We start from the raw sequence: 24,752 nt of genomic DNA on the forward strand, positions 1-24,752 counted from the left end.
ATTTAGAAAGGAAAAAATATAAAAGATAAATTCCACAGAATTACTCAGCAGTAATATTAAAATTACATTAAAATGTTAATGAAATTCATTATAAAATTTTAAAAAATGAGATGTCTTCTTGAAAGTCAGATATATTGACATAAAATTTGACATTATTTTTTTAAAGTACAGATCCCATTTAAAAATTCTGGCAGTGTACCTGTGTCCAAGCAAACTTTCATAAATTCCTTCACTGTATTAGTTTGCTGGGGTGTCATAACAAAGTACTACAGACTGGGTGGCTTAAATAGAAATTTACTTCCTTACAGTTCCAGAGGCTAGAAGTCTGAGATCATAGATTGGTTTCTTTTGATATCTCTCTAGGCTGGTAGGTGGTCATCTCCTTGTGGTTTTACACGGTTGTCTCTCTGTACTTGTCTGTGTCCAAATTTCCTCTACAAGGACACAAGTCATATTGGATTGGAGCCTACCCTCATTTTACCTTAATTACCTCTTTAAGTACTCTGTCTCCAAATACGGTCACATTCTGTGGTACTAGGGGTTAGGACCTTGTAATAATCTGAATATTTGAATAATCTGAATATTTGTCGTCCCCCCCCAACCCCCCAGTTCACATGTTGAAACTTTAATGCCTAATGTGATGGTATGAGGAGGTGGGGCTTCCAGGTCATGCTTAGGTCATGAGGACAGAGCTTTCATGAATGGGATTAGTGCTTTTAAGAGGTAACCCCACAGAAATCCCTCACCCTTTGTCGCATGTGAAAGGACACAATCTTTGAACCAGGGAAAGATTGCCTTTAACTAGACACTGAATCTGCCAGCACCTTGATCTTGGACTTTCCAGTCTCTAGTATTTTGTTATGGCAGCCCAAATTGACTACTGCAGACTTCATCATATGAATTTGGGGGGGGGGGGCACAACTCCACCAATAACACTTGCTAAGCATCATTCCCCCTGCTCTTAATTTGAAATAAATAAGATCGCTTTAACCTCTGGTGAGTTTTATATATAAATGTGACTCCATCATTATCAATTAATTGATGAATACTCAATTGAGTGATGCTATATTCAGGTTTAACATAGCACAGTAGGTAAGAGCATTTAAATGGGAATCCTTGCTGTGCAACCGATTATGTGACTTTTGGCAAGTTACTTATCCCTTCCTAATTAGGTCTTTTGCCTCATCTTTATATTGAGAGTCATAATACCTACCGTATTGGACTTTGATAGGATTTAATGAGATGGATATGTCATATAAACTACATGCTTGGTTAATGTCAGCTACTATTATTAATTCTTACTAGCAGTCCAAAGGCAGAATGTGCTGAGTTGTGACTAAAAGATACTAAATAAGCAAGAACAGATTTGATGTTGTTTTTTTTTTAATTTATTTATTCATGAGAGACACAGAGACCTAGACAGGAGGAGAAGCAGGCTCCCTGCGGGAATCCCAATGCGGGACTTTATCCCAGGACCCCAGGATCCTGACCTAAAGCCAAGGCAGATGCTCAACCACTGAGCCACCCAGACGTCCCAGATTTAAAAAATGTAAAACAGTGCCATTCTTTTCAGTAAATTATTTTTTGGTTTGGAAAATAGTTTCTTAATAAAAAATAATGCAGACAGGTAATTCATTTATCTTTTTTAAAGGACTAAAATAAATTTTTAAAAGTTGTTTTAATTTCTGATATGACAAATATAATTTCTGAGAGCGTGAAGAGATCACAAGACCAAGAAGTTTGAAAACCACTGATGCAGACTGTCCTATTTTATCAGTGAACCATAATTATTCATACATTGTTCTGTCGAAGAATTTTATATGGTTCCTTTTTTACTGGCAAAATCAGTGCTGCTATGTATGTCCCAGTGTTCATAGATAGGAGTTTGCCTACATAGGGGAATATACCTAGAAGCAGAATTGCTGGATACAGACAACTTCAGTTTTTTTATAATAAGGTGAAAATATGCAGACTCGAGAAATATTTTAAAAAGTGAAATTATCAGGACTTGGGTAGAGTGGCAACTCCACATGCAAGGTACAAAGTATAGTCAGAGGTAGGAGGAAAACAGGAGTATCTGGGAACTTTATGGCATGTAATTTTGGGAAAGGTTCAGTGGGCTCTATCTGCCTGCCTACATTTTTTTTTTCTGCAGGCCTCCTCACACCTGGCTTTGATCCACTTGATGCACTTTGGCGGCTTGGTGATGTCAGCAGCCAGCTGTGGGCTTTTTTTTTTTTTTTTAAGATTTCATTTATTCATGAGAGACAGAGAGGCAAAGACACAGGCAGAGGGAGAAGCAGGCTTCACACAGGATGCTGTGGGCTTTTCTCGAACAGGTGGGAACTTAGGCTCTTTTTCTTGTTCGTCCTTGTAGAGCTTTGCCTTCAAGTCCCTACCACCTAGGGTCTGGACAACATGGGGTCACCATCTGAATCCCAGAAGCCTTGGTAAAAGCCCTGAGTGAGTATTCAGATTGGGAATTGCATGGGCAAGGCCTGACTGCAGAGGCCGTTGTGGCTGGTGCTTGTTGCATAGCTTGCCTTGCAGGTGGGGAACCAGCCCACTTCCAGGCAGGTATTCAGTCCTGCCCACTGTGCCTCTAGTCCCAGGGGCTTCTTCCAGCTTGGTGAGGGAGCTGAAGCAATGTTCGCTGTGACTTTTGAGCCTCATCCCTCCATCAGGGGCTAACGTGTCCTGGAGCCTGTAGTTCAGTCATCATAGAGCCTATCACAGAGTGCACACTCGAATGTATGAATGAAGAAATGAATTAAGGATTTTTAAATACACTAAGGCCATTTATTTTTAGAACTCCTTTTATACAAATTGATGAACATAAGTATTTTTTATTTTTTTTTAAGATTTTATTCATGAGAGAGAGAGAGAGAGAGAGGCAGAAACACAGGCAGAGGGAGAAGCAGGCTCCATGCAGGGAGCCCGACGTGGGACTCGATCCCGGGAGCTGAAGGCAGGTGCTCAACCGCTGAGCCACCCAGGGTTCCCTGAGGAACATAAGTTTAAAAGTTTTTTTTTTTTTTTTCCAAAATGCAGTTTATGATTCAGTGTTTTCAAGTCTTAGTAATGCAGAATTTTGGCATATATTTAACGCCATGACATTTTCATAATAAGTTTTTTCTGGTGCCAAGTGTCTATTCAAGTCTTGGCCTGGTATGTTAAATGAGATGCAGTTCATTAGGACTATTAGTGAGCTTTCTCTAAAATGCAATGTGAACATTTTTGGGAGGAGCAGCTAAGATCTAATATATGGCTAATTAACACATGGACATTCACTTGCTTTATAAAGGGTTAATCTTAAAGAAAGCAGGTTTCTCATGCATGCTTCTTTTTTATATACCACATTATGAGCTCTTTTTTCGGGTGCTAAAAAACCCCGATGTATTTTGAGTATAGTAATTTCCGTATGACGCAAGGTTTCTTCAAGGACTCAAATTTAAAGAAAAGTACACACAAATTATCTCAGAAGGAACTTTTCCTTTACCAGCAACCAGACAGGAATTTACTGGGCATCATTAAAAAAAAATTTACTGTGTTTTGGTGTGTGTTGTAAATCTCTGGAAAATGCAGCTTAGCAAACAGTAGGGCGCATGTTTGAAATTCTGTAAAAATGAGGAAAGCGACCCCTTGCCGAGTCCTTCTCACGTACCTACGGATGAGGAATCCCGGCTCACCCCGGCTCCGAGATACTTAGGAAGATGCCCCAGGACACCTGCCTGCTCCAAGGCCCACGCTGCCGGCCGGGGGTCGTAGGCAGCTCATGAATCGCTAAATCCTTCCCCGCAAACATAATGCACTGTATGTTAATCGAATTTAAAGAAAACACATTTTAAGACCACAACAAAGCCTACGCAATCAGGGGCATATGTAAAATAATACTAAGAACTGGTGTTTGTGGCCCACGTGCCCACCGCCGGGGACAACGGCCCAGGCTCGGCCTCAGGTCTGCTCTCCCCTGGGTGGCTATCAGGTGCGCGCGGGCCCAGCAGAAGCAGCCTGGCCCTGACTTGGTCTCCGGGTTGGTAAAGGCTTGCTTTCGGGGACAGATGTGAAAGAAGCGTGCGTGCCGGTCGGTCGTGCCTCTTACGGCGCCGCTGGGGAGTTCGGGCGACCAGCACCGGCGTCCGCCGCGGAAGGGGACGTGCCGGTCAGCTCTGAGCCCCCGCCTGCAGCAGCGGGCGGCGTCCAGACCGCCGGGACCCCACGGCGCACGCGCCCAGCGGAAGGAGGAAGTGCGTCAGCGCCAGCCTCCGGGAGACCCCGCCCCTCGGCGCGCCCCGGGGCATCTTGGCTCCCGGCGTGCCCTGCGCCGCCCGGGGCTCCCGGGAGCGTGCGCAGAGAGGCGGCCCGGAAGGCGGAAGTGCGGCGGCTTCCGGTCGGCGTGGCCGTGCGCGCGGTGACCGGCCTCCGAGTGTCCCGGTGAGTCCTGTGCTGCCCGCGCCCGATGGGCTTGGGCCGTGTGGGGGCGTGGCGGGGACCGGCGCCTCCTGCGCTCTCGGTGGTGGCCCTCGGGCTCCGTGCGACGTGGGGGCCCTCATGTGTCGGGCGTCTCGCCCAGGCGAGCCCGGGGCCGCGGCGTGGTTTGCCGCAGCCGTCCCGGCCCTGCCCCGTCGAAGCGCTGCGTCGTTGCCGACGGGGGAGCACACTGAGGGGTCAGCTGGCGTCCCTCGCCTCCCTCCCGGTCCCTCGGTCCAGCGCATGCGCACTGCGTCGGGCGCCTCGCTCCGCGCCTTCAGCTCGTAACGCCTACTTAGAAGGGAGCGGGAGGGTAAGGGTGATGGGGCGGCGGGGCGGGGGCCAGGGAAACCCTCTCCCAGAAGGGAAGGGAGGAGCAGGCGCGACGGACACCGCCGGGCACAGGAGCCTAAGTGCGCAGGCTGTACACTCGTCAATTTTTTTTTCTTTTCTTTTTTTTTTCCAAAATCGCGCCTTAATGTTTTATGTAAGTGCTCGGTTGTGTGTAATGTATTGCATTTTATTTATTTACTTATTTATTTTTAAATGTTTTTGATCCCTCAGAGGGGGAAGAGTTCAGTCTTGATTTGCCTTTCTGAGGAAAAAAAAACTTTGACCATGGCAAGAGCATTCCTGATAATATAAAAAGCCACACTGAGAAAAGCTGAAAGTTCATCTTTGCTTTGTCTTCCAGTTTTGTCCACAGTGAGTGATGCCGTTATGAACTTTACTTTGCCCACCACAACCTCTTCCATGAAACTTTTAAGATTTTATTAAAAAAAAAAAAAAAAAAGATTTTATTTATTTATTCATGAGAGTCACAGAGAGAGGCAGAGACACAGGCAGAGGGAGAAGCAGGCCCCGTGCAAGGAGCCGGATGTGGGACTCCATCCTGGGACTCCAGGATCACCCCTGGGCCGAAGGCAGGCACCAAACCACTGAGCCACTCAGGGATCCCCAAAAGTTCTGATTACATAATTTTTACCCTAACCCTCGAGACAGAGACAGGCAGAGGGAGAAGCAGGCTCCCTGCAGGGAGCCTGACATCGATCTCGGGACCCCAGGATCATACCCTGGGCTGAAGGCAGATGCTAAACCGCTGAGCCACCCAGGCTGCCCCGTAATGTAGTTTTTGACATATGTATACAAAGATCCATCAGCACAATCAAGATAATGTGAATCTCTCCCAAAAGCCTTCCTCCAAACTCTTTATAATCCCTGTAATCCCCTCTTCTCAAATCCCCACTCTGTCCCTAGGTTGTCACTGATTGAACTTTTTTCAGATGTAAATGGTACTTGGGGATGAGATGGAGCTTGGAGCATGTGGTGAGACCGAGTTGAAGAAAGCAGGGCTAGGGCACAGATACCCATAATCATGACTATGAGGTGGGATGTCATTAAAGAATTCCACGAAAGAATGGAAAGTTCTTAAGTTTTTAAAAGTTCACACTAAGGGCACCTGGGTGGCCTAGTTGGTTAAGCATCCGACTCTTGATTTCAGCTCAGGTCATGATCTCAGTATGGAGCCTGTTAAGATTCTCTCTCTCCCTGTGCCCCTCCCCCTGCTGGCGCGCTCAGTCTCTCTTTAAAATATATATATTTTTTAAAGATGTTACTTATTTAATAGAGAAAAAGTAAAAGCAGAAGGGGCAAACAGGCAGGGGGAGAAGCAGACTCCCTGCTGAGGGAGGAAGCCCGATGGGGGCTCGATTCCAAGACGATGGGATCATGACCTGAGCCGAAGGCAGATGCTTAATTGACTAAGCCACCCAGGTGCCCCAGCACAAAAAAATTTTTTTTATAGCTTGGGCTAACCGCCTTTGGAGGATTTAGGGCTGGAGCTAACAGGTGAGGAACAGCAGGATGGAAATAAGACAAGTTTAAAGTAACTAGATTGAACTGAGGGAAGGATAATGAGGAAGATGGGTGGGATGTCCTACAGGCTTGGAGGAAATCGAGTTTAAAAATATTTATTAAAAATACATATATATATGTTTTTAAAAACATGTTGGGGGAGCCTGGGTGGCTCAGTCAGCTAAGTCAGACTCTTGATCTTAGCTCAGGTCTTGATCTCAGAGTCTTGAACTCGAGCCCCCGTGGAGCCTACCTAAAAAAATACAAATAGAACCATTTTGTGATTTGTAAGTTGTTGCATGAATGTAAGGTGATGATGCTCTTTGCATCTGGGGGTAAGTCAGATTCCTTCATCTTGTGTGGAAACCCCAGGAGCTTTCAGAGTTGGCTTGACTTAGAGTTTGCCAGTGACCACAGGGAGTTTGATTTTGTGCTCTCATTATTTACTGGCTGTATAGGCCATGTTGATCCTCACATACTTTGTTCATTATACCATCGTAAATCATAAACAGAGTGAACAGTTTGCCCTTCCATCGGTTTGTGTTTTGTACAGATAACTTTTGACCTGGTTGTCCAAGGATTTGCCCCTTTTTTTTTAATAGTAAATTTTTTGCTTTTGTATATGTATTTCTGCTAGCTTTCCAGGTAACATGGCTAAAAGCTTACGGAGTAAGTGGAAAAGGAAGATGCGTGCGGAAAAGAGAAAAAAGAATGCCCCAAAGGAACTCAGCAGACTAAAGAGTATTCTTAAAATGGATAGTGATGTTTTAATGAAAGATGTTCAAGAGATAGCCACCGTGGTGGTACCCAAACATTGTCAAGAGCAAACTCAGTGTGTAGTACAAGATGAAAAAGGTGAGTTTATGTGCTTCGTTTTAAAAATAATAATTCTATTCATTTCCTTTTGTGACTCTTTTTCCCTTTTTTGACTATCCTCCGTTCTTTCCTGCACATACTTCCTTATGAACCTCCTGCCATGTCCATATAATTCTTTGAAGGCTTAGAGTGCTGCTAGAGATTATGTGCTAAACTATTTATTTACTTATTTATTTAATTTTTTATTTTAAAGATTTCATTTATTTATTCATGAGGGACACAGAGAAGCAGAGACACAGGCAGAGGGAAAAGCAGGCTTCCTGCAGGGAGACCGATGCGGGACTCAATCCCAGGACTCCAGGATGACACCCGGGGTAGAAGGCAAACAGACGCTCAACCACTGAGTCCCCCAGGTGTCCCTGTGCTAAACTATTTTAAAGCGGTTCATGTGAATAGGCATATTCTGGGCTACTCAGAGTGTGCCTTTGGTGCTTATACAATATCCTGAGTGCCTCAGAAATAGATAGTACAACAGGAGTAGACAAATGTAGATGTATCCTCATTGGGAAGGTACACTATTCAGTTAGGGACTAGGCAAGATAGATCTCTCTTCATTGTATCCTTCACAAGATCTAGTTCCCATTCAAAGAATCCTTATATGCCACTAAATTATTTTCCTGAAAAATCAAGGTTTTCCTGAATGTGATTTTGAAAGATTCTAGCTATCTCTGCCATAATCACAGTCTAAAGTTGGAGGCCTGTATGTTACTAGCTTCAGCACAGGAAAAGACTCATTGGTTTTCACATCCTCATAGAACAGTTTGGCAGCAAACTGAAATAAGCATGCGTAAGAATCAGGCTCTTAAAATAAAAGTATATTTGTATGGTGATCAGTGCAAGGAAGAGAGTGGTGATCCTCAGTCTCGCAATCCTAGACACTTTCCCTCTTGCTGATATTCCCTCAAAGGTCAGTTCCTCCCCTTGTGTTCTGAACCTTCTCCATTCCCAGGGGCTGTACTCACGCATCCTGCTTATCGGTCTCTCTTCTCCACTGGGTCATTCAAACAGGATAAATGTGTTCTGGAGTGTCCATTCTCAAAACAAAACAAAAAAAACAACAAAAAAAACCCATGTCTACATGTTTCCCCTTATTTCGTTTCTTTCATGACTACCCAGTTTCTTAAGCTTCAAACCTAGTAGTTACTTTGATCTCTCTTATCTCCCACTTCTAAGCCATTAGCACATCTTGAATATCTCCAAAATACAGCAGGAATCTGTCCATTTTCCTCCTCCTTTCATGTTTTCACTTTTGTTTTCATGTTTTCACTTTAAAATGACCATTATCTCTTGCTCAAACCAAGGTAGTAGCCTTTTTTTTTTTTTTTTTTAAATTTTTATTTACTTATGATAGTCACACAGAGAGAGAGAGAGGCAGAGACACAGGCAGAGGGAGAAGCAGGCTCCATGCACCGGGAGCCCGATGTGGGATTCGATCCTGGGTCTTCAGGATCGCACCCTGGGCCAAAGGCAGGCGCCAAACCGCTGCGCCACCCAGGGATCCCGGTAGTAGCCTTTTTATTTCTCTCTTCCGCTCTTGCTCCCTTTCAGTTAATTTTTGACATACCAACTGGTACAATGTCTTTGGAATATTTGGCAAATTATGTTATTCTCTTACTTAAAACATCTCATTGTCTTTCCGTGTTCTCATCAGAGCCTACCTACCAGGTCCTACTTAACCTGGTTCCATACTTCTTTAAAAAAAGCCACTTAACACAGGCTGCGGGTGTTATGCACCTTTGTTATGCTCCCTTCAACAGAACATTGTAAGCTCCGTGACAGCAAGGAGCACACTTGGACCACTATATCCCCAGAACCTACAACAGTATCTAAAATAATCATTCAGGGATGTCTGGGTGGCTCAGTTGTTGAGCGTCTGCCTTTGGCTCAGGTTGTGATCTCAGGGTCCTGGGATCGAGTCCCACATTGGGCTCCCCACAGGGAGCCTGCTTCTCCCTCTGCCTGTGTCTCTGCCTTTCTCTCTATGTCTCTCATGGATAAATAAATAAAATAAAATATATTTAAAAAAATAAAAATAATCATTCAACAACTAGTTATTCAATGGCTAGTACATAGCAGGCACTATCCTACGTGCTGAGGAAACAATGGTAAATATCAGAGAAATGGCCTCCATGTTGATGGGATTTACATCATATCAGAGGAGACCAAAAGTAACCAGATAAACGAATTAATATAATGTCAAGTCAGGTAGTAGAGATCATGGAAGACTTCTTATACCCTTGTGAGTTACCTGGGAGAGACATTCTGGGCATATCCTTCATAGCCCGGTTGACCGAGCTTCCTTCCAGGTCTTCTATTTAGTGGAGATGGATCTTTGTTATATGGATAATCCAGTGTTACCTGGATAAAGAGTGGCAGCTCAGTGTATATCCGGGTTTTTCTTTCTTTTTAATATATTTCTGTTTTTAAGTAAACTACACCCCCAACGTGGGGTTCAAACCCACGACCCCGAGGTGAAGAATCCCATGATCTACCACCTGAACCAGCCAGGAGCCCCTATATCCAGGTTTTCTTTTCTTTTTCTTTTTTTTTAGTTTTGATTTAAGTAATCTCTACCCCCAGCATGGGGCTTGAACTCAGGATCCTGAGATCAAGAGTCACATGCTTCTCCCACTGAGCCAGCCCAGCACCTCTGTCCAGGTTTTTCTTTCTTTTTTTTTTTTTTTTTTTTTAACTTTAAAGGACCAGATAGTATTTTAGGGTTTGTAGCCCATATGGTCTCTTTTTTTTTTTTTTTTTTTATTTTATTTATTTATGATAGGCACACAGTGAGAGAGAGAGAGAGAGAGGCAGAGACACAGGCAGAGGGAGAAGCAGGCTCCATGCACCGGGAGCCCGACGTGGGATTCGATCCCGGGTCTCCAGGATCGCGCCCTGGGCCAAAGGCAGGCGCTAAACCGCTGCGCCACCCAGGGATCCCTCTGACCAGGTTTTTCATTGTCATCTGCCCATCTCTGCTATCACAAGCTTGTTGCTTACTACTGCACTTCATTAGACGTGGCCAGCCGTTCCTAATAGTTGATTTGCTTCTACGGCCTATCCATTAAAAGTGTGGTTGCACTTAATAGGCTCACCTGTCTTATTTAGCTTAAGAAAACACTTAATCTGAGAAATGTTCTTATAACTCACATGTGCTCACAGCTATACACTCATTCTTCATGCAGTAGCTCGAACCCGTATATCCTAGATGTTTTCTGTTTAACTTTTATTATTCCAAAGATGGACACTCGTGACATTCTTCAGAAAGTTTCTAAGTGGGACACCCAGGTGGCTCAGTGGTTGAGCATCTGCCTTTGGCCCAGGGCGTGATCCTGGGGTCCTGGGATGAGTCCCACATCAGGCTCCCTGTGTGGAGCCTGCTTCTCCCTCTGCCTGTGTCTCTGCCTCTCTCTATGTGTCTCTCAGGAATAAATGAATAAAAATAAAGTTTCTTAGTGACCAAATAGATGACATCTCTAGTTCCTCACAAAACTTCTTATATCTTTCATGGTTTAGGAATACCTGGGAGCGTGTCCATTGAATGTGCTGTGAGTTTTCAGTGTTAGTCAAAGAACATTCTACAGGAAAAGGATTTGTTCCTTTTGTAGTTTCAGACGACTTTCAGTTCTGATGTTCTCATTGCATTAACACGCTTTTTCACAAGATTGTTTCTTCATTCATGAACATTAATAGTTTTCCATCTTTTATTCAGATGACATGAAAATGGAGACTGAAATTAAGAGAAACAAAAAGAGCCTTCTAGACCAGCATGGACAGTACCCCATATGGATGAACCAGAGGCAAAGGAAAAGGCTAAAGGCAAAGCGAGAAAAAGGGAAGGGGAAAAGCAAAGCCAAAGCAGCAAAGGCAGCAAAGGGTTTGGCTTGGTAGACTCTTAAACACCTGAAAAATCCTACGCGGGATTGGTCTTTGATTAGAATGTATACACGGATTTCAACTTCACCAAATGAAAACTTGGTTTCCGTATTTAACTTGGCCTTGCTCTTCAATTCAAACCCAACTTAACTCCTCAAATTTGTTTTGGGAGCTTGAATAAAATATTTTTTTGGTGAATGAAAGCTACACTGATATTTTAACTGGATGCTGTCCATTGTGCAGGGATTCTCAGACATCACTATTCTATCAAGTGCTATTGTGGTTGTAACTGGTCTTAGTCAAGATTTCTTGACATGTTTGAGGTAATTCTGGTTTAGAGAAAACTTTTACACAATTTAAAGTATAAAGTCAGTGGATCTTTTAAACACTACTTGTTTGGAGTTTTGATTTTGTTTAATTGAGAATAAAAGATATTTTGTCTAGATCTTGAAGAGCTTTTTCTTTTATCTATCCTTAAGGCTTTCTAGTAGTAGAGAAGACCACCTTCCTCAATTAAATTGTTAAAAAAAAAATCTTAAGGTTTTTGGTAGAATATTAACGTCTACAAATTAGTATGCTCCATCTTTTTAGGAGTTAGAACATCCTGGGAACTAGTTCAGTGTTCTTTAGTTTTTATCTGATGTAGCCTAACATAACACAGTATTCCCCAGAGTATGTTTCTCAGAATCCGTTTTTCTGAATGCAGGGTGAGAAATACATTTCATACATCAATTTGGGAAATGGTGCATGCTTGAAGATCCACAAAAAGTATTAGCTCAGCATAGTGTTCTAGAGATCTAACAGTTAAAAAACCTATTCAACTTTGACTCTTTCAAACTAGTGTTCTGAAGAACAGAATATACTGTTGGAACTGCTGGTAAGATGCAATGCTTTTCGTTAAGTCCATCTTGCTACAGTTCACTAATTTCACTTTTACTTAAATTTATTTATTTAAAATACTTTATTTATTTGAAAGATAGTGACAAAGCACAATTGGGCAGGAAAGGGAGAAGAAGCAGGCTCCCCACTGAGCAGGGAGCCCAACACAGGGCTCTATCCCAGGACCCCAAGATCATGATGTGAGCCCAAGGCAGATTGATGCTAAGCCAACTGAGCTCCCCTACATTTATTTTTGTTAAGCAATTTAAACTTTGTATTCCCTCTGCAATTCCCTCTGCAATCTCTAGTTCTGTTCTGTTACATGTTCGTCTGTTAACTATCCTTATATGTTCACTGGTCTACATCGGGTCCCTATCGTGTGCTAGGAACTTTTAGTGCACAGGACCTAAGGAAGGAGACTGAGGAGGTTTTGACCTTACGGGCATCTACTCACAAGAGGCTGTTAGCTTCAGAGGAAAATCAAGTTAAAAGTGAAAATCTATTTGAATAAGGTCACTTAGTCATCAAGTCACAGATTTATGGCAGGCACAGTGCTAGGCTGTGACACCATACAGAGAGAAGTAGGAGGACATGACCTCTAAGTCTTTAAGGAGATGTGATTCTGTAAAATTTCATACCAATAAAATATTAAAATTATGTAATAGACTTGTCAGTTTACTCAGTGATTAGTTCACCAAAAGCCTGGTGGATAATTTTTAAATACTTAAAATTGTTTTCTCAAAAGAACCTGACAGAAAATAGTTGGAAAATAAATGTTATCCATGGCCTTTTTTTGCTTTCTGGTCTAGTTATGAACTACAGATAGTTTGTGAGGAAAAAGCAAATACATAAATGTGTATCCGTGAAACAAAGTTGCTAACATGAAGCCAGTGACCATATCAGCCTAAATGTACTAGGTTACTTACTTTTTACTCCATCATAGGAATTGACTGCATTAGTGATGTTGCATAGTTGGTGCTTACCTAAAATGTAGCAGCACTGGCTGGTATTTGGTAGCTGGATTTTCTTTGAGATCAGAGGCCAGTGCCAGGGATATGGTCATGTTCTCTGTGGCTGATAACTTCTAATTTGACACCAATGATGAGCTTTGAGCTTTCATCCAAGGCCTCCATGTTAGGATGCTCATGTAACGTATATCCAGTTATGATACTGGTCTATTCAGGATTTTGCTTAACAAAACACTGTTGAAATGCTTACTTGGGAAACATGCTCTCAAATGTCCGATGGCCTCTCAAAAAGATGGCTTTTTTTTTTTTTTTAAGATTTTATTTATTCATGAGAGACAGAGAGAGAGGCAGAGACACAGGCAGAGGGAGAAGCAGGCTCCATGCAGGAAACCCAACATGGGACTCGATCCCGGGACTCCAGGATCACACCCTGGGCTGAAGGCAGATGCTCAACTGCTGAGCTACCCAGGGATCCCAAAAAAGATGGCTATTAAAGAGAAATTGCCTTGCACTGGTGTAACAGGTCTCTGAGGCCTCCTGAACTATACAGCCAGCAAGATCTTCCCACCTCCAAAGTTTGGCAGGGAATTTAGACTGACATTCCAAAATGAATGCAGGGGTACAGTCACTTCTTTGTTGCTTTATTCTTTAAGGTCATACATTTAGTGTAGCATAGCCTTTTAATCTTTTAAGTGATTCGCTTATCTTTTTGAAATTTGTCATTTACTTAACTCATGTTTCCCAGAGAATCGTAAAACCACCAGATGGAGCTCACGCTAAGCACCAGATCATTTTTGGGATTAAGAGTGGGCTAAAAACAGTAGGAATTGAATATGACATTCTATTTTTGTTTTTTAAGAAATTAAATTTTAAAATAAGGACAATCAAGATCATTTTCATTTATTTGTTATTAAATAGGCCTTGGTCTATATTATTTAATCCTAAACTCTCCAAAGTATAACTCATTTACTCCTTCCAACAATACCTATTTTTGGTTCAATCCATTGTGCAGGCTCAGGATTTATGGACCTTTTCTCAAATTTCAGCCTAACGCAGACATGGAGCTCCGTAGGTGGTTCTCCCGTAGAATGGGCCGACCTAGTTCTAAAGGTGTGGCCCACAGTCCATGGTGCCAGAGCTCCCAACCAGAGAAGTCATGGGAACTGCAACTGAAACTCTAAGGCAGAGTCAAGTTAGTGGTTTTGAGCACATCTTTTTTTTTTTTTTTTCCTGGTGTCACACTGATGTAGATACTCTTTTTTCCTCCACTAGTTCATGTGCTACCTAGAATAAATACGCAGCAGAATATATTTGCTTCTTAGGAAATTTGGGTGTTTTGAACGTGTAGATTTATATGTCTGGGGTATGATTTCCGGGAGTTGGAGAATGAATAACTGGCTCTATATAAACCATTTCTTGGTTTATATATCTGAAACGGGTGGTTTGTGACCATGAGGGTTAGGGATGTATAGGTTAGATCAGTGAAGTGCTGGCCACAAAATAAATGGGAGGAATCCAAAGAGATATCAAGGAATTCTCAAATGTATAAATACTGCAATTGAGAAGCCAATGTTGGGCTGTTGGCTAAGCTTACTAGCTAAGTGACAGGCGTCTAGATACCACATGGCAGAGCGATGGAAATTCGTGCTGGCCACAAGATAGAAACCCTTTTCCCTGGAAGGCCATTGCAGCAGACACATACTAATCTTACAAGGAAATGTTGGTGGGGAGGGGTGTATGTGGAGCGCTGCTAAGCGCTCATGCCAGGTCAAAGGCCACTCTGCTGTTCCAGGGCCCTGTGAGCTAGCAGGAGAACCAGGGCCAGATTTTGTGTCTATTTATTAAAAAGAACCCTAAATTTTGTGGTTCAATGCCAAGTATTGTCACCTGCTTTATTTTTTTAAAGCTCTTATTAATTTATTCATGAGACAGAGAGGCAGAGACACAGGCAGAGGGAGAAGCAGGCTCCATGCAGGGAGCCTGACGTTAGACTAGATCCCCGGACTCCAGGATCAGGCCCTGGGCCGAAGGCAGACGCTCAAACGCTGAGCCACCTGGGTGTCCCATGTTGTCACCTACTTTATTTAGAACGGGAGAAAAACGTGATGTCAAGTAAGACTGATTTGGCAAAGTGATGGTAATGTTAACAGCCAACATTGAGGGAATGTCATGTTAAATGCTTCATTCATATTATTTAATCCTTGATGCTGTGGGATCAATACTCTTCTCCCAAATTTCAGATGAGGAAGGAGCTCTGAAGAGGTGAGGGTGGTTGCTCAAAGCTAGCGCACCTTTGAAGCTGGAGCCAGGCCACCCTCGACTGCAGAACGAGTGCCCCCGATGGGACGCTTCAGAGAGCCGTACCTTGGCTCAATCTAAGGAAGAACCTTCTCACCGAAATGGAACACGGAGCCCCGAGTAGCCTTTGAGGTAACCATCCCGACCAATGGTGACCAGCCACGTGGTTGGAACAGAGCAGAACAGATTCAAACACTGTACCTGGAAATTGAGTTGAAAGCTGCTAAAGTCCTTTTTAGGTAAGCAATGCCTTGCAGGAAGTTGTGTCTGAAATGTGTTGTGCTTATTTCACTCTTTTTGTACTCTTCTGGTGCTACGCGATTACAGACTTACGCCTCTTCTTTGGTGGAAATAACAAAATCTGAAATCTTAAATTTGTTAATGTTGTTAAGTCTGGTATTTATTCCTCTGCGTTCCACTTTAAAGTACGGAAGAACTTTATAAACATTTGCTTTAAACCATGAATGGGGTAAAGTTCTTTGCATTTTAATTTCAAGAATGGCATAGTTTTACAATACATTGTTTATAATATGCAGAATGTATTCAGTTTCCCCGAGCGATGACTTGCCCTGGCATTGTGCTATCTTATGAAACACTTTCTCACTCTCACATTGTGTCTCTATAGTTTTCAATATGAGTGAAACCTTTAAATAGTCTTAGTTGGGTGTTGTGTATCACTGTACAGTAACTGCTAGTACATATGGTATTTCTGATCCGTGTAATAAAGTACATTTGTCATGTATCTTGTGATCTGCATACCTTTCAGCTGTTACTTCATAAATCTGTTCCATCGGAGAACTGCTTTGTACAGCAATGGTTGAAGCTGCTTTTAATAAACTAATATTTTGTGTCTTTTATATGTAATCAACGGGGAGTATTATAGACTTGTGCCTCTGTGGAGAAACATTCCACTAAACTTCTTTTCTCTTGACAATAATGGGGGAAAAAAATAGCTTGGGAAAAGCACAGATGTTCAAGAACACATGTGGTTTGCTCCTAAGAGTCAACTGGAGATCTTCTGTATTGCTCCAAGTTTTTGTTTGTTTGTTTGCTTTGGTTCTTAATGCTGTGGAGAAGAAAGAGTTTGAGATACGTGGTGGCGGCATGGCGGGGCAGCTACACATCTGAGTGAGAGACCAACATGGGGTGCTATTTGTCAAAATCCTAAAATGCCCACACCTCACACAAAGAGGCGATATTCTTGAGCGGAGCTATAGGCAGTTGGCCAGAGATTGGTCATTCCCGCGTGCTTCCCTGCTCAGACATAAACATTTCTGCCCTAGTTTTTGTCTTTGTTCTGCCCCAAACTTCCAACTGACGGTGTCTTCATCAAAGCAGAGGTGTTTAATAATTCAGGTAATCCCCTGGGTACTTGGATAGGCGCTATTGTGTTTCCTTAGCCCTAGAAATTTGCTCAGGGAGTCGGCTCTCCACACCCTAAGCAACGGGTTATCGGTGACTGTATGGGAACATATTCTTGCAGAATGCTAGAGAGAGGGAAGCTACATGCCTTAGGTCAAGTTGGTATGGAGGTTCTGCGTGGAGCCTATGAATCTTTACGAAGAGTTGCCATAAAGAGAATGGGAACCAGCTGTTCCAAATCTCCACTGACGAAACGGGTTTTAACTGTAGCAGAAGGGATTTGGGTTAAATGGAAAGAAGAACTTCCTGAATGTGAGTGTTATTTAAAGCCAAGTATGGATTGCAAAGAAGCTGTTGAGTTGTCTCTGGAGGAGAGAGAGCATGCTAGGGAAAGGAATGGAAGGGGGCTGAGAGTGGGAGCCCTCCCCACCCCTTACTCGAGATGGTTTAAATGTAACTCTGCCCAGTACCTAAGGTATGAGGGCTTTATTCTCTTTTCTCACGCTCACATCTCAGGTTATGAGGCTTAGAAGGTCTGATCTGAAGAACACACTTTAGTCATTGGAACTTAAGATGCCAGAGGACCCCGAGGTCTGGGTGTCCTTTAGGTATAATTCTTAATTGGAAGGAAATGCTAAGGTGTGACCAATGGATGAGGAAGTTGACCCATGGTTAATTTTCCACCCTTGTCATTAAAGACCAGTGTACACACTGAGTTCACGGCGTGCCAGGGAGGAATTTGACACTAAGAAATTCCCAGAAGGACAAGTGGTTGGTAGGCTGAGACCACTGGGCTTGGGATGGGTTGGAGGCCTGGGGAGCAGATACGGCCACCATGTCATGACAGGGCCTGTGCCGGCAGATTTTTTAAGATAGAAGTCTCCAGCAAGACCAGAGCTTTAGACCTAACCTGGCACTTTGACTTCCAGAAAATAGAGACTAAGTTCAGGGAAAATGGGCCTTTTCTTCTTTCCCGCTGGCTGCTACCACCTGCCCCTGCACAGCCCCCCGTTGGCTCCTCCCTTTTCTTTGCATATCCTTGCTTTTAACCTTTTCCTTCAGTCTGTTTTTTTTTTGCAAATGACTTTTTTTAAAAAATGGTTTCATTTAATAAAAGTTTAAAGCTGTGAGTCTGTTTATTTACCTCTTAGGGAACAAAATTCTAAGTTTCATTATAAGTGATTTTTGTTTATAAATGACTCCTGGTATTTTCCTCTGTGGCCCAGTGACAATAGGAGAAATAGATTTCCGGCTTTTGTGCTGTTTCTCTCCATCTCTTGGTCTTTCTCTTTTCCTCTGTTTGCTCTCTCTCTCTCTCTTTTTTTCTTTTTTCTTTCCTATTTCTACACTGTCCTTTTTTGTGTGGGTATTATTCAATCCCTCCTCAGGCTCTAATCACTGTCCTCAGGCTCAAACCACCATCCCTGCTTGGTTCTTTCCTTTCATCCCCATCTTCTTCTTCCTTATGTTTTTCTTCCTCTTTCGTTTCACCCTCCTCTCCTAACCTTAACTGGAGGCATGAATAGAAAATATGCTTTACAAGGCGGGCAAGCAAATGAGCTGCCCATTTGTTTTTATAAATAAAGTTTTATTGGAACATAGCTACTCTGATTCATATATTGTCTATGATGGCTTTCGTGCTACAGAGGCAGAGCTGAATAGTCATGAGACCCTCTTCTGGCCTGCAAAGCCTAAAATATTTACCATCTAGCCTTTCGAGAAGTTAACGGAGTCCTGCTTTCAAATATTTTTGTGTTGGGGATCCCTGGGTGGCGCAGTGGTTTGGCGCCTGCCTTTGGCCCAGGACGTGATCCTGGAGACCTGGGATCGAATCCCACGTCGGGCTCCCAGTGCATGGAGCCTGCTTCTCCCTCTGCCTGTGTCTCTGCCTCTCTCTCTCTCTCTCTCTCTCTCTCTCTCTCTCTGTGTGTGTGACTATCATAAATAAATTTTAAAAATATTTAAAAAAATATTTTTGTGTTAAGTGAACAACAGTTCACAACTCAACAGTTAAGGTTAGGAGAGGAGGGTGAAACGAAAGAGGAAGAAAAACATAAGGAAGAAGAAGACGGGGATGAAAGGAAAGAACCAAGCAGGGATGGTGGTTTGAGCCTGAGGAGAGCCTGAAGAGATGGAGAGAAACAGCACAGAAGGTTTTTGTACTTTATCTGGAAATTCAAGTAATTTGGATTGGTTTTTAGATCTCCCATCCCTACTTAATGAAACTAAATCACCTTTTATATTTGCGTGTTTCCTTAAATTTCTTACTTGAAGGCAATGTATCCAAAGGGGGAAAAAAAAGCTCCTCCTGACTATCAAACAAGGTGGGTAACATCAACGGGTTACTGTTTGTGCTGTGTTTGTGTTGAGATGTGTTTCCTACCTTCCACCTCTGATTGGTCTCCTTTTAGTCTTTGGGGGGAAAAATTCCATTGTAAATATTCTTTAAAAATCTAACAGCTAACTTTTAAGTCTGCACACTGTTTTCGGAAGCATTAGATGCTAGAGAAAAGACTCTGTTTTAATTGAACGTGGTCCCTGGAATACTGGTCCATGGAAAAGCATTCCAACTTGGCTTGATTTGGTGGGTCGTCTGGTTTTTTACACAAATATACTTATAGGTTGGTTTCATTTACCTGAAATCAGTACAGATTAAAATAGCCATAGGATTTAAGGTTGGAAAATGTTTTAGAGATCACCTATTTTAACCCTAAGCTTTTCAACAGGAAATCTGAGGTTCTGATTTTCCCAAGATATCAGGAATTCGCCACAGAGTCCAGGAGCCCAAGTCTCTTCATTTTCAGGTCAGGCTTTTTCTAAACCAGAATGCAGCGACAAGGAGCTGTACAAATGCAACCTTCTGGCTAATGTCAAGCTTAACTCGCTTCCTTTGCCCTTTAAATGAAGCGAAGGTGTGTGACTGGTGGTCTTTTCCACAGGTCTACGTCTGCTGTGGTTGAGAGCCAAGCCCTTCCCATCAGTGGCCACATCTCTTCGCCTCTCAGGCGGTGCCCCATCTTTTAGTTCAAACAAAACCACAACAAACCATCCTCTTCCCCTCTGCCCTCCATAAAAGGCTGTATTTTTAAAAATTTTTTGGTCTCTACTCTTGTCATCCAACCTGTGCGGTCATCAATATTATTTTCTTTTTAGGACTTTCATTATTTTTTAATAACTTCTATGGTTTATTATAAATTTTATTATTTTTCATATACATGAAAGTAACATGTCTCTGTTGTAGAAAATTAGGAAACCCAGGAAAGTCTCGATGAAATACAATCGTTCATAATCCAAACACTCCAATATACATCTGTGTGTCTATTCTCATAATGGTCTTAACTGTATAATTTGATAAGCTGCTTTATTCATATCATGAGGATTTTTCCCGTGCCACTGAAAATTCTTGAAATGTATTCTTCGAAACATTCCCTATTATGTTCTATCTTGTGGGTAAATTGTACATTTTCTTGTTTGCCTGTTTTGGGCGCTAAAATTTTTTTTCAAAAGAAATATTTTGTGATGAAAATATTTCCCAGTAACGTTAATGGTCTTACTAATCCTTCTCTGATTATATTCTTGTAGAAGAATTCTAGAAGAGAGGGGACTTTCTTTTCTTTTCTTTCTTTCATGAATTTTCTTAACAAGACTCTCAATCTATTTTGCCAGACCTAGACCACTCTCCCAAAGGGCTGAAACGTTGAATTCTTCTGGGAGTGTGTGGCTGCCTGTCTGAGGCACCCGTGAAGAGCTGTAAATCAAGCCTTTTAAAACATTCCTTTCAATATGTCACTCTCCAGCTAGGAAACTTCCCATGGCTCCAAGGTCAAATCGAAACTTCTTAGTGAAACTCTTCCATTTCTTCACTTGCAATTGATTTCTCAACCACTGCAATCTGGCCTCAGTCTCCATCTGTCTCCCTGGAGGCATCAAAGAAACAGCCCTGGGCTGGACAAAGTGTCAGGAAATTAGGGTTCAAACCCCAGCCCTGCCACTTCGTAGTATGTGACCTTGGGCAAATAACTTGATTTCTTCGAGCCCTCTTCCTCAGCGTTAAAATGGAAATAATAAAACAGGCCTTTGATTTGGGGGGCTTCTATGAGATAATATAGGCAAGAAGTGGTTTTCATCTGCCAATGATGAAATTGTGGGGGGTAGTGTTGTGGAGACTACTCTTAGGGGTAATGTGGTAGTTATTGGTGCTGTTCACCAAATATTTCGGATTTCATTTAGGCTTACGGTAGAATTTCACTTCCCCGGCCCGCCTTAATTGGAAGGTGGCCACGTGACTGACTGGCCAACACCCATATAGGTGGAAGTGCCGTGCATGATGTGCATGATGTGCAAACCCTCTCAAGAGCTAGCCCTTAGCCAGTCCCTCTCCCCACCTCTGTCCCATGGCAAAGGGCCACTCTGCAGGTAGTTGCTCCTGAACCTGGACCCTGAACAGATAATGTCAGTGTGGAGAGGAACCCCCAGCCAACCAGCCACGGACATGCATCTTGAGCAAGCTGAGGTTGGGGGTTGCTTGTGATTGTGCTCTCATCAGGTAGGATGAGTCTACTGTTGATCCCTCTTCCTCTGTAGAAGTTGATATTACTGAGGTTCTTTTATTATTGTTATTATTAAAAATTTTATTCACTAATTCATGAGAGACACAGAGAGGCAGAGACACAGTCAGAGGGAGAAGCGGGCTCCATGCAAGGAGCCCAATGTGGGACTTGATCCCAGGACCCCGGGATCACGCCCTGAGGCAAAGGCAGGCACTCAACCACTGAGCCACCCAGGCGCCCCAGATATTACTGAGGATCTTGAAGCACTTTTTTCTTTTGTCTCGGTGCCATTACCTCTCTTGGGGTTTTCCTCTGTCTCTATCATACCCTTGGGCTCCAGTTCATTTTCTTCCTTCATTTTCCACTTAAACATGGATTCATCTCCTTTTGGTATATGCTTACCCCTGCCAACTTTATTTACCCTCACAGCTTTCAATATTATGTCTCTTTTAACCTTGTATGCTTGAAAAAGTTTTTCAGTATGAGGATCACTTGGCCTACTCTTTTTTTTTTTTTAAATGCCTTGAGGGCTGGGACTGTAGACTGGAAACAGATGGCCAGCTGGCTCTTCCACTTAGCTACCTGGGAGAGACTTAACCTCTCTGTGCCTCTGTTTCTGCAGTTATCACAGAGGGATAATTGTAGTTCCTACCTCACGGGTGGTTGTGTGGATTAAATAAAATACATGTAAAACACTTCCGGTGCTTGCCTAGTACAGAGTAAGCTTAGTAAACATGCTGGTGGTTGTTTTGTTGCCCTATCTTATCTCCCCCCTTCACACCTCAAGTCCTACCTCTAGTTTCTGGTGAGATGTCTTTAGAAGTCGAAGCCCTGTAACAAATACCTGTTGCAGGTCTAACATCACATTGATGTCTAACATCCAGAGTGAAAAATGGGCACCCTCGCCCTAAAGATACTTTGCCCAGAGTTTGCTTTGCCTTTTTAGTTGAATTATTGCCTTTAGGTGGGTCAGGCACTTCTAAGTTGTGTTTTGTTTTGTTTTGTTTTTAGGATTTTGTTTATTTACTTGAGACAGCATGAGAGAGAGCACAGAGAGGGGAGAGGCAGACGGAGAGAATCTCAAGTAGACTCCCCACTGAGCAGGGAGACCAATGAGGAGCTTGATCTCAGGACCCTGAGATCATGACCTGAGCTGAAACCAAGAGTCAGAGGCTCAACCACCTGAGCCCCCCAGGCACTGTTAATTTCTTACAGTAATCTTTATTCCCTACTGTTTTATACAGGTAACTGACTGATCTCGGGAGGAAATCTGCCTTCAGCAAACCTGCTCCACTAATACTCACTAATCTTTGCCTTGCATATTCCAGCTCTATCACTGCCAGGGCACCTTGGTTCCCAATGGTTTTTCTCTTGACTATGTATTTAATTTTTTTTTTTTTACTGTGGCAAAATATACATAACATTTAACCATTGTCAAGTGTACAATTCAGTGGTGTTAAGTACATTCACAATGTTCTGCAACCAACACACACTATCAGTTTCCAGAAATTTTTCACCATCTCAAGCAGAAACTTTGTCCCATTAAACAATAACTCCCCATTCGATCCTCCTCTCAGCCTCCAGCAACCATTATTCTGTTTTCTTCCTATGATTTTGCGTGTTCTGAGCATCCCTCACACATGTGGAATTATACCGTATTTGACCTCCTGTGTCTGGCTTCTTTCACTTTGCGTAATGCTTTCAAGGTCCATCCATATTGTGACATGTATCAGAGTATCATTCATTTTAGTGGCTGAATAATATTCTCTTGTATGGATATACCACATCCACATATTGTTTTTGCACTAAGATGTCAGTGGATAGTCCAGTTATTCTACTATCTTGAAGCGCAGTACGGTGCTGGCTCATTCAAGTTCTCCATCTCAGCCAACCTTCCCTTCTTGAAACTCCTTTGTTCGAACCCCTTCGTCTGCCTCAGAGTCATATACTGAGTGATGAAAATAATGGGGAAGGAGATCAGGAAGGAGCAGAGAGTTCACACACTATATAAATGTATTAGTGATAGATTTTTAGTTCTCTTTACAAAAAAAAAGTATGATATTTAAAAAACTACTTGTGGTTAATGATGACAATCCTGCTGTAAGTTTCACATTTTGGGTAGCTGAATATGTAGTTTTTTTCAATCCTTTTTGACTGCTACAGATAGCTTTTTTTGTTGTTTAGAAAGTTGGTGGTGGGAGATACACGAGCCCCTCCAGGCTGTACTTCTACTGACTTGTGATATTTATTTATTTTGCCTGGTGATTTAACTTCTGAATATGGGGGGTTGGATATCTCATGTCTCTGGCACTATGTTTTAAGTTTCTCCAGGGAGGAGGCCATTCTACAGTTTGGCATAGCCAGATAAAGAACATACATCTCTTAAACGACTTGATGCATATTTGGCTCTCCTTAAAACATTTCCTTTTATTTTCTGTTTCTTCCAGCAACATCCAAAACAATAGTACGCAGCTAGTAGGCATGCTCTAGTATACAATTTAACAAATTGGCTAGTCTATTGATTCCAGCTTTTCAGAGTACCTGTTTTTCTTTTTATTTGACACTAGAATATTTGAAATATTCATTCTCCCTGGGGCACCTGGGTGGCTCAGTCAGTTAAGCAGCTGCCTTCTGCTCAGGTCATGATCCCAGGGTTTTGAGATGGAGCCTTGCATCGGGCTCCCTGCTTGGAGAGTTTGCTTCTCCTTCTTCCTCTACTGCTCCTTCTGCTTGTGTGTGTGCGCGCTCTCTCTCTCTGTCAAATAAATAAATACAAAAATCTTTATAAAACATATTCATCCTCCCTTAATGACCACTGACATTCTTATTAGGATACATCCGTACTGATCCTGAGCTGTAATACAAAGTTATCAGTTTATGTCGGTCCTACCAATGGAAAAAAAAAACAAAATTTCAGGGGCAGAGGATGAAGTTTCTCCTTGCTAAATTTTATCTTTCTCTGTGTTAGTTAGCATCCCTGGTTCATGTACTAAAATATTTTAGTGCTTATCAGAGTATCTTAACTCCCTGAGATTTACCAAGGACAAATGTGATGTTAGTATTATATTGTATTTCATTTCACAGGTTTGTTTCATAACCTCAGTAGTTATTTCTATTTGCAATTCTGTTTCCTTTCTAAATGTGTTAATAAAATGCTTGCATTAAGATTGGCTTGACTCCAGAATCTGATACGGTCATTCTTCAAGTAAGTGATAAAACTTGTGACAGTATAGCACTTGGAGATCTTTGGATGCATCCTAACTATACAAGTGGGGAAACGCTTAGTTCCTTACAGAGTTAAATTAAGGTCAGACCTGGTTTCCGACACGAAGTTCAGATGTATTGGCAGATCCCCATGCTTGCATTTATTATACTGTAATTTGGGGCTTAAAGAGTTATATCCAGTCCATCCCCAACATCTGGATAGTGTTTATAACGATCACATTTGATCCTAATGTAATTTTGTTGGGGAATTCACTAGAATTCCTCTGTTGGCTACGTTACAACTGAACATGAGATCTGCTAAAATATTACCAAAAACTAGTGAATATCCACAGAGAATACAAAAATAGATAGATTTCACTCCCTATCCCCTTTCCCCCCCTTCCCCCCTGCATCACGC

General features: G+C 42.4%; 1 protein-coding gene across 2 annotated transcripts; it reads left to right on the forward strand.

Annotated features, from left to right (window-relative positions):
- The first annotated feature begins 4,292 nt into the window (after window positions 1-4,292).
- Window positions 4,293-11,276, forward strand: LLPH (LLP homolog, long-term synaptic facilitation factor). 2 transcript variants are annotated; one of them, XM_041757312.1, is made up of 4 exons: window positions 4,298-4,434; window positions 5,035-5,175; window positions 6,962-7,179; window positions 10,910-11,276. In XM_041757312.1, the coding sequence occupies exons 3-4, from the start codon at window positions 6,975-6,977 to the stop codon at window positions 11,086-11,088; spliced, it is 384 nt and encodes a 127-aa protein (XP_041613246.1). In that variant the 5' UTR covers window positions 4,298-4,434; window positions 5,035-5,175; window positions 6,962-6,974; the 3' UTR covers window positions 11,089-11,276. The 2 variants fall into 2 exon arrangements, with proteins under 2 accessions (XP_041613247.1, XP_041613246.1); XM_041757313.1 differs by lacking the exon at window positions 5,035-5,175 and having other exon boundaries at window positions 4,293-4,434.
- The last annotated feature ends 13,476 nt before the right edge of the window (window positions 11,277-24,752 follow it).

Source organism: Vulpes lagopus, chromosome 5 (assembly GCF_018345385.1).
Source record: "Vulpes lagopus strain Blue_001 chromosome 5, ASM1834538v1, whole genome shotgun sequence".
NCBI lineage: Eukaryota > Metazoa > Chordata > Mammalia > Carnivora > Canidae > Vulpes > Vulpes lagopus.

Coding starts and splice junctions, on each gene's coding strand:
- LLPH (XM_041757313.1), top strand. CDS start 6,975: ATGGCTAAAAGCTTACGGAGTAAGTGGAAAAGGAAGATGCGTGCGGAA. Junction 7,180..10,909: donor TGTAGTACAAGATGAAAAAG/GTGAGTTTATGT, acceptor TCTTTTATTCAG/ATGACATGAAAATGGAGACT.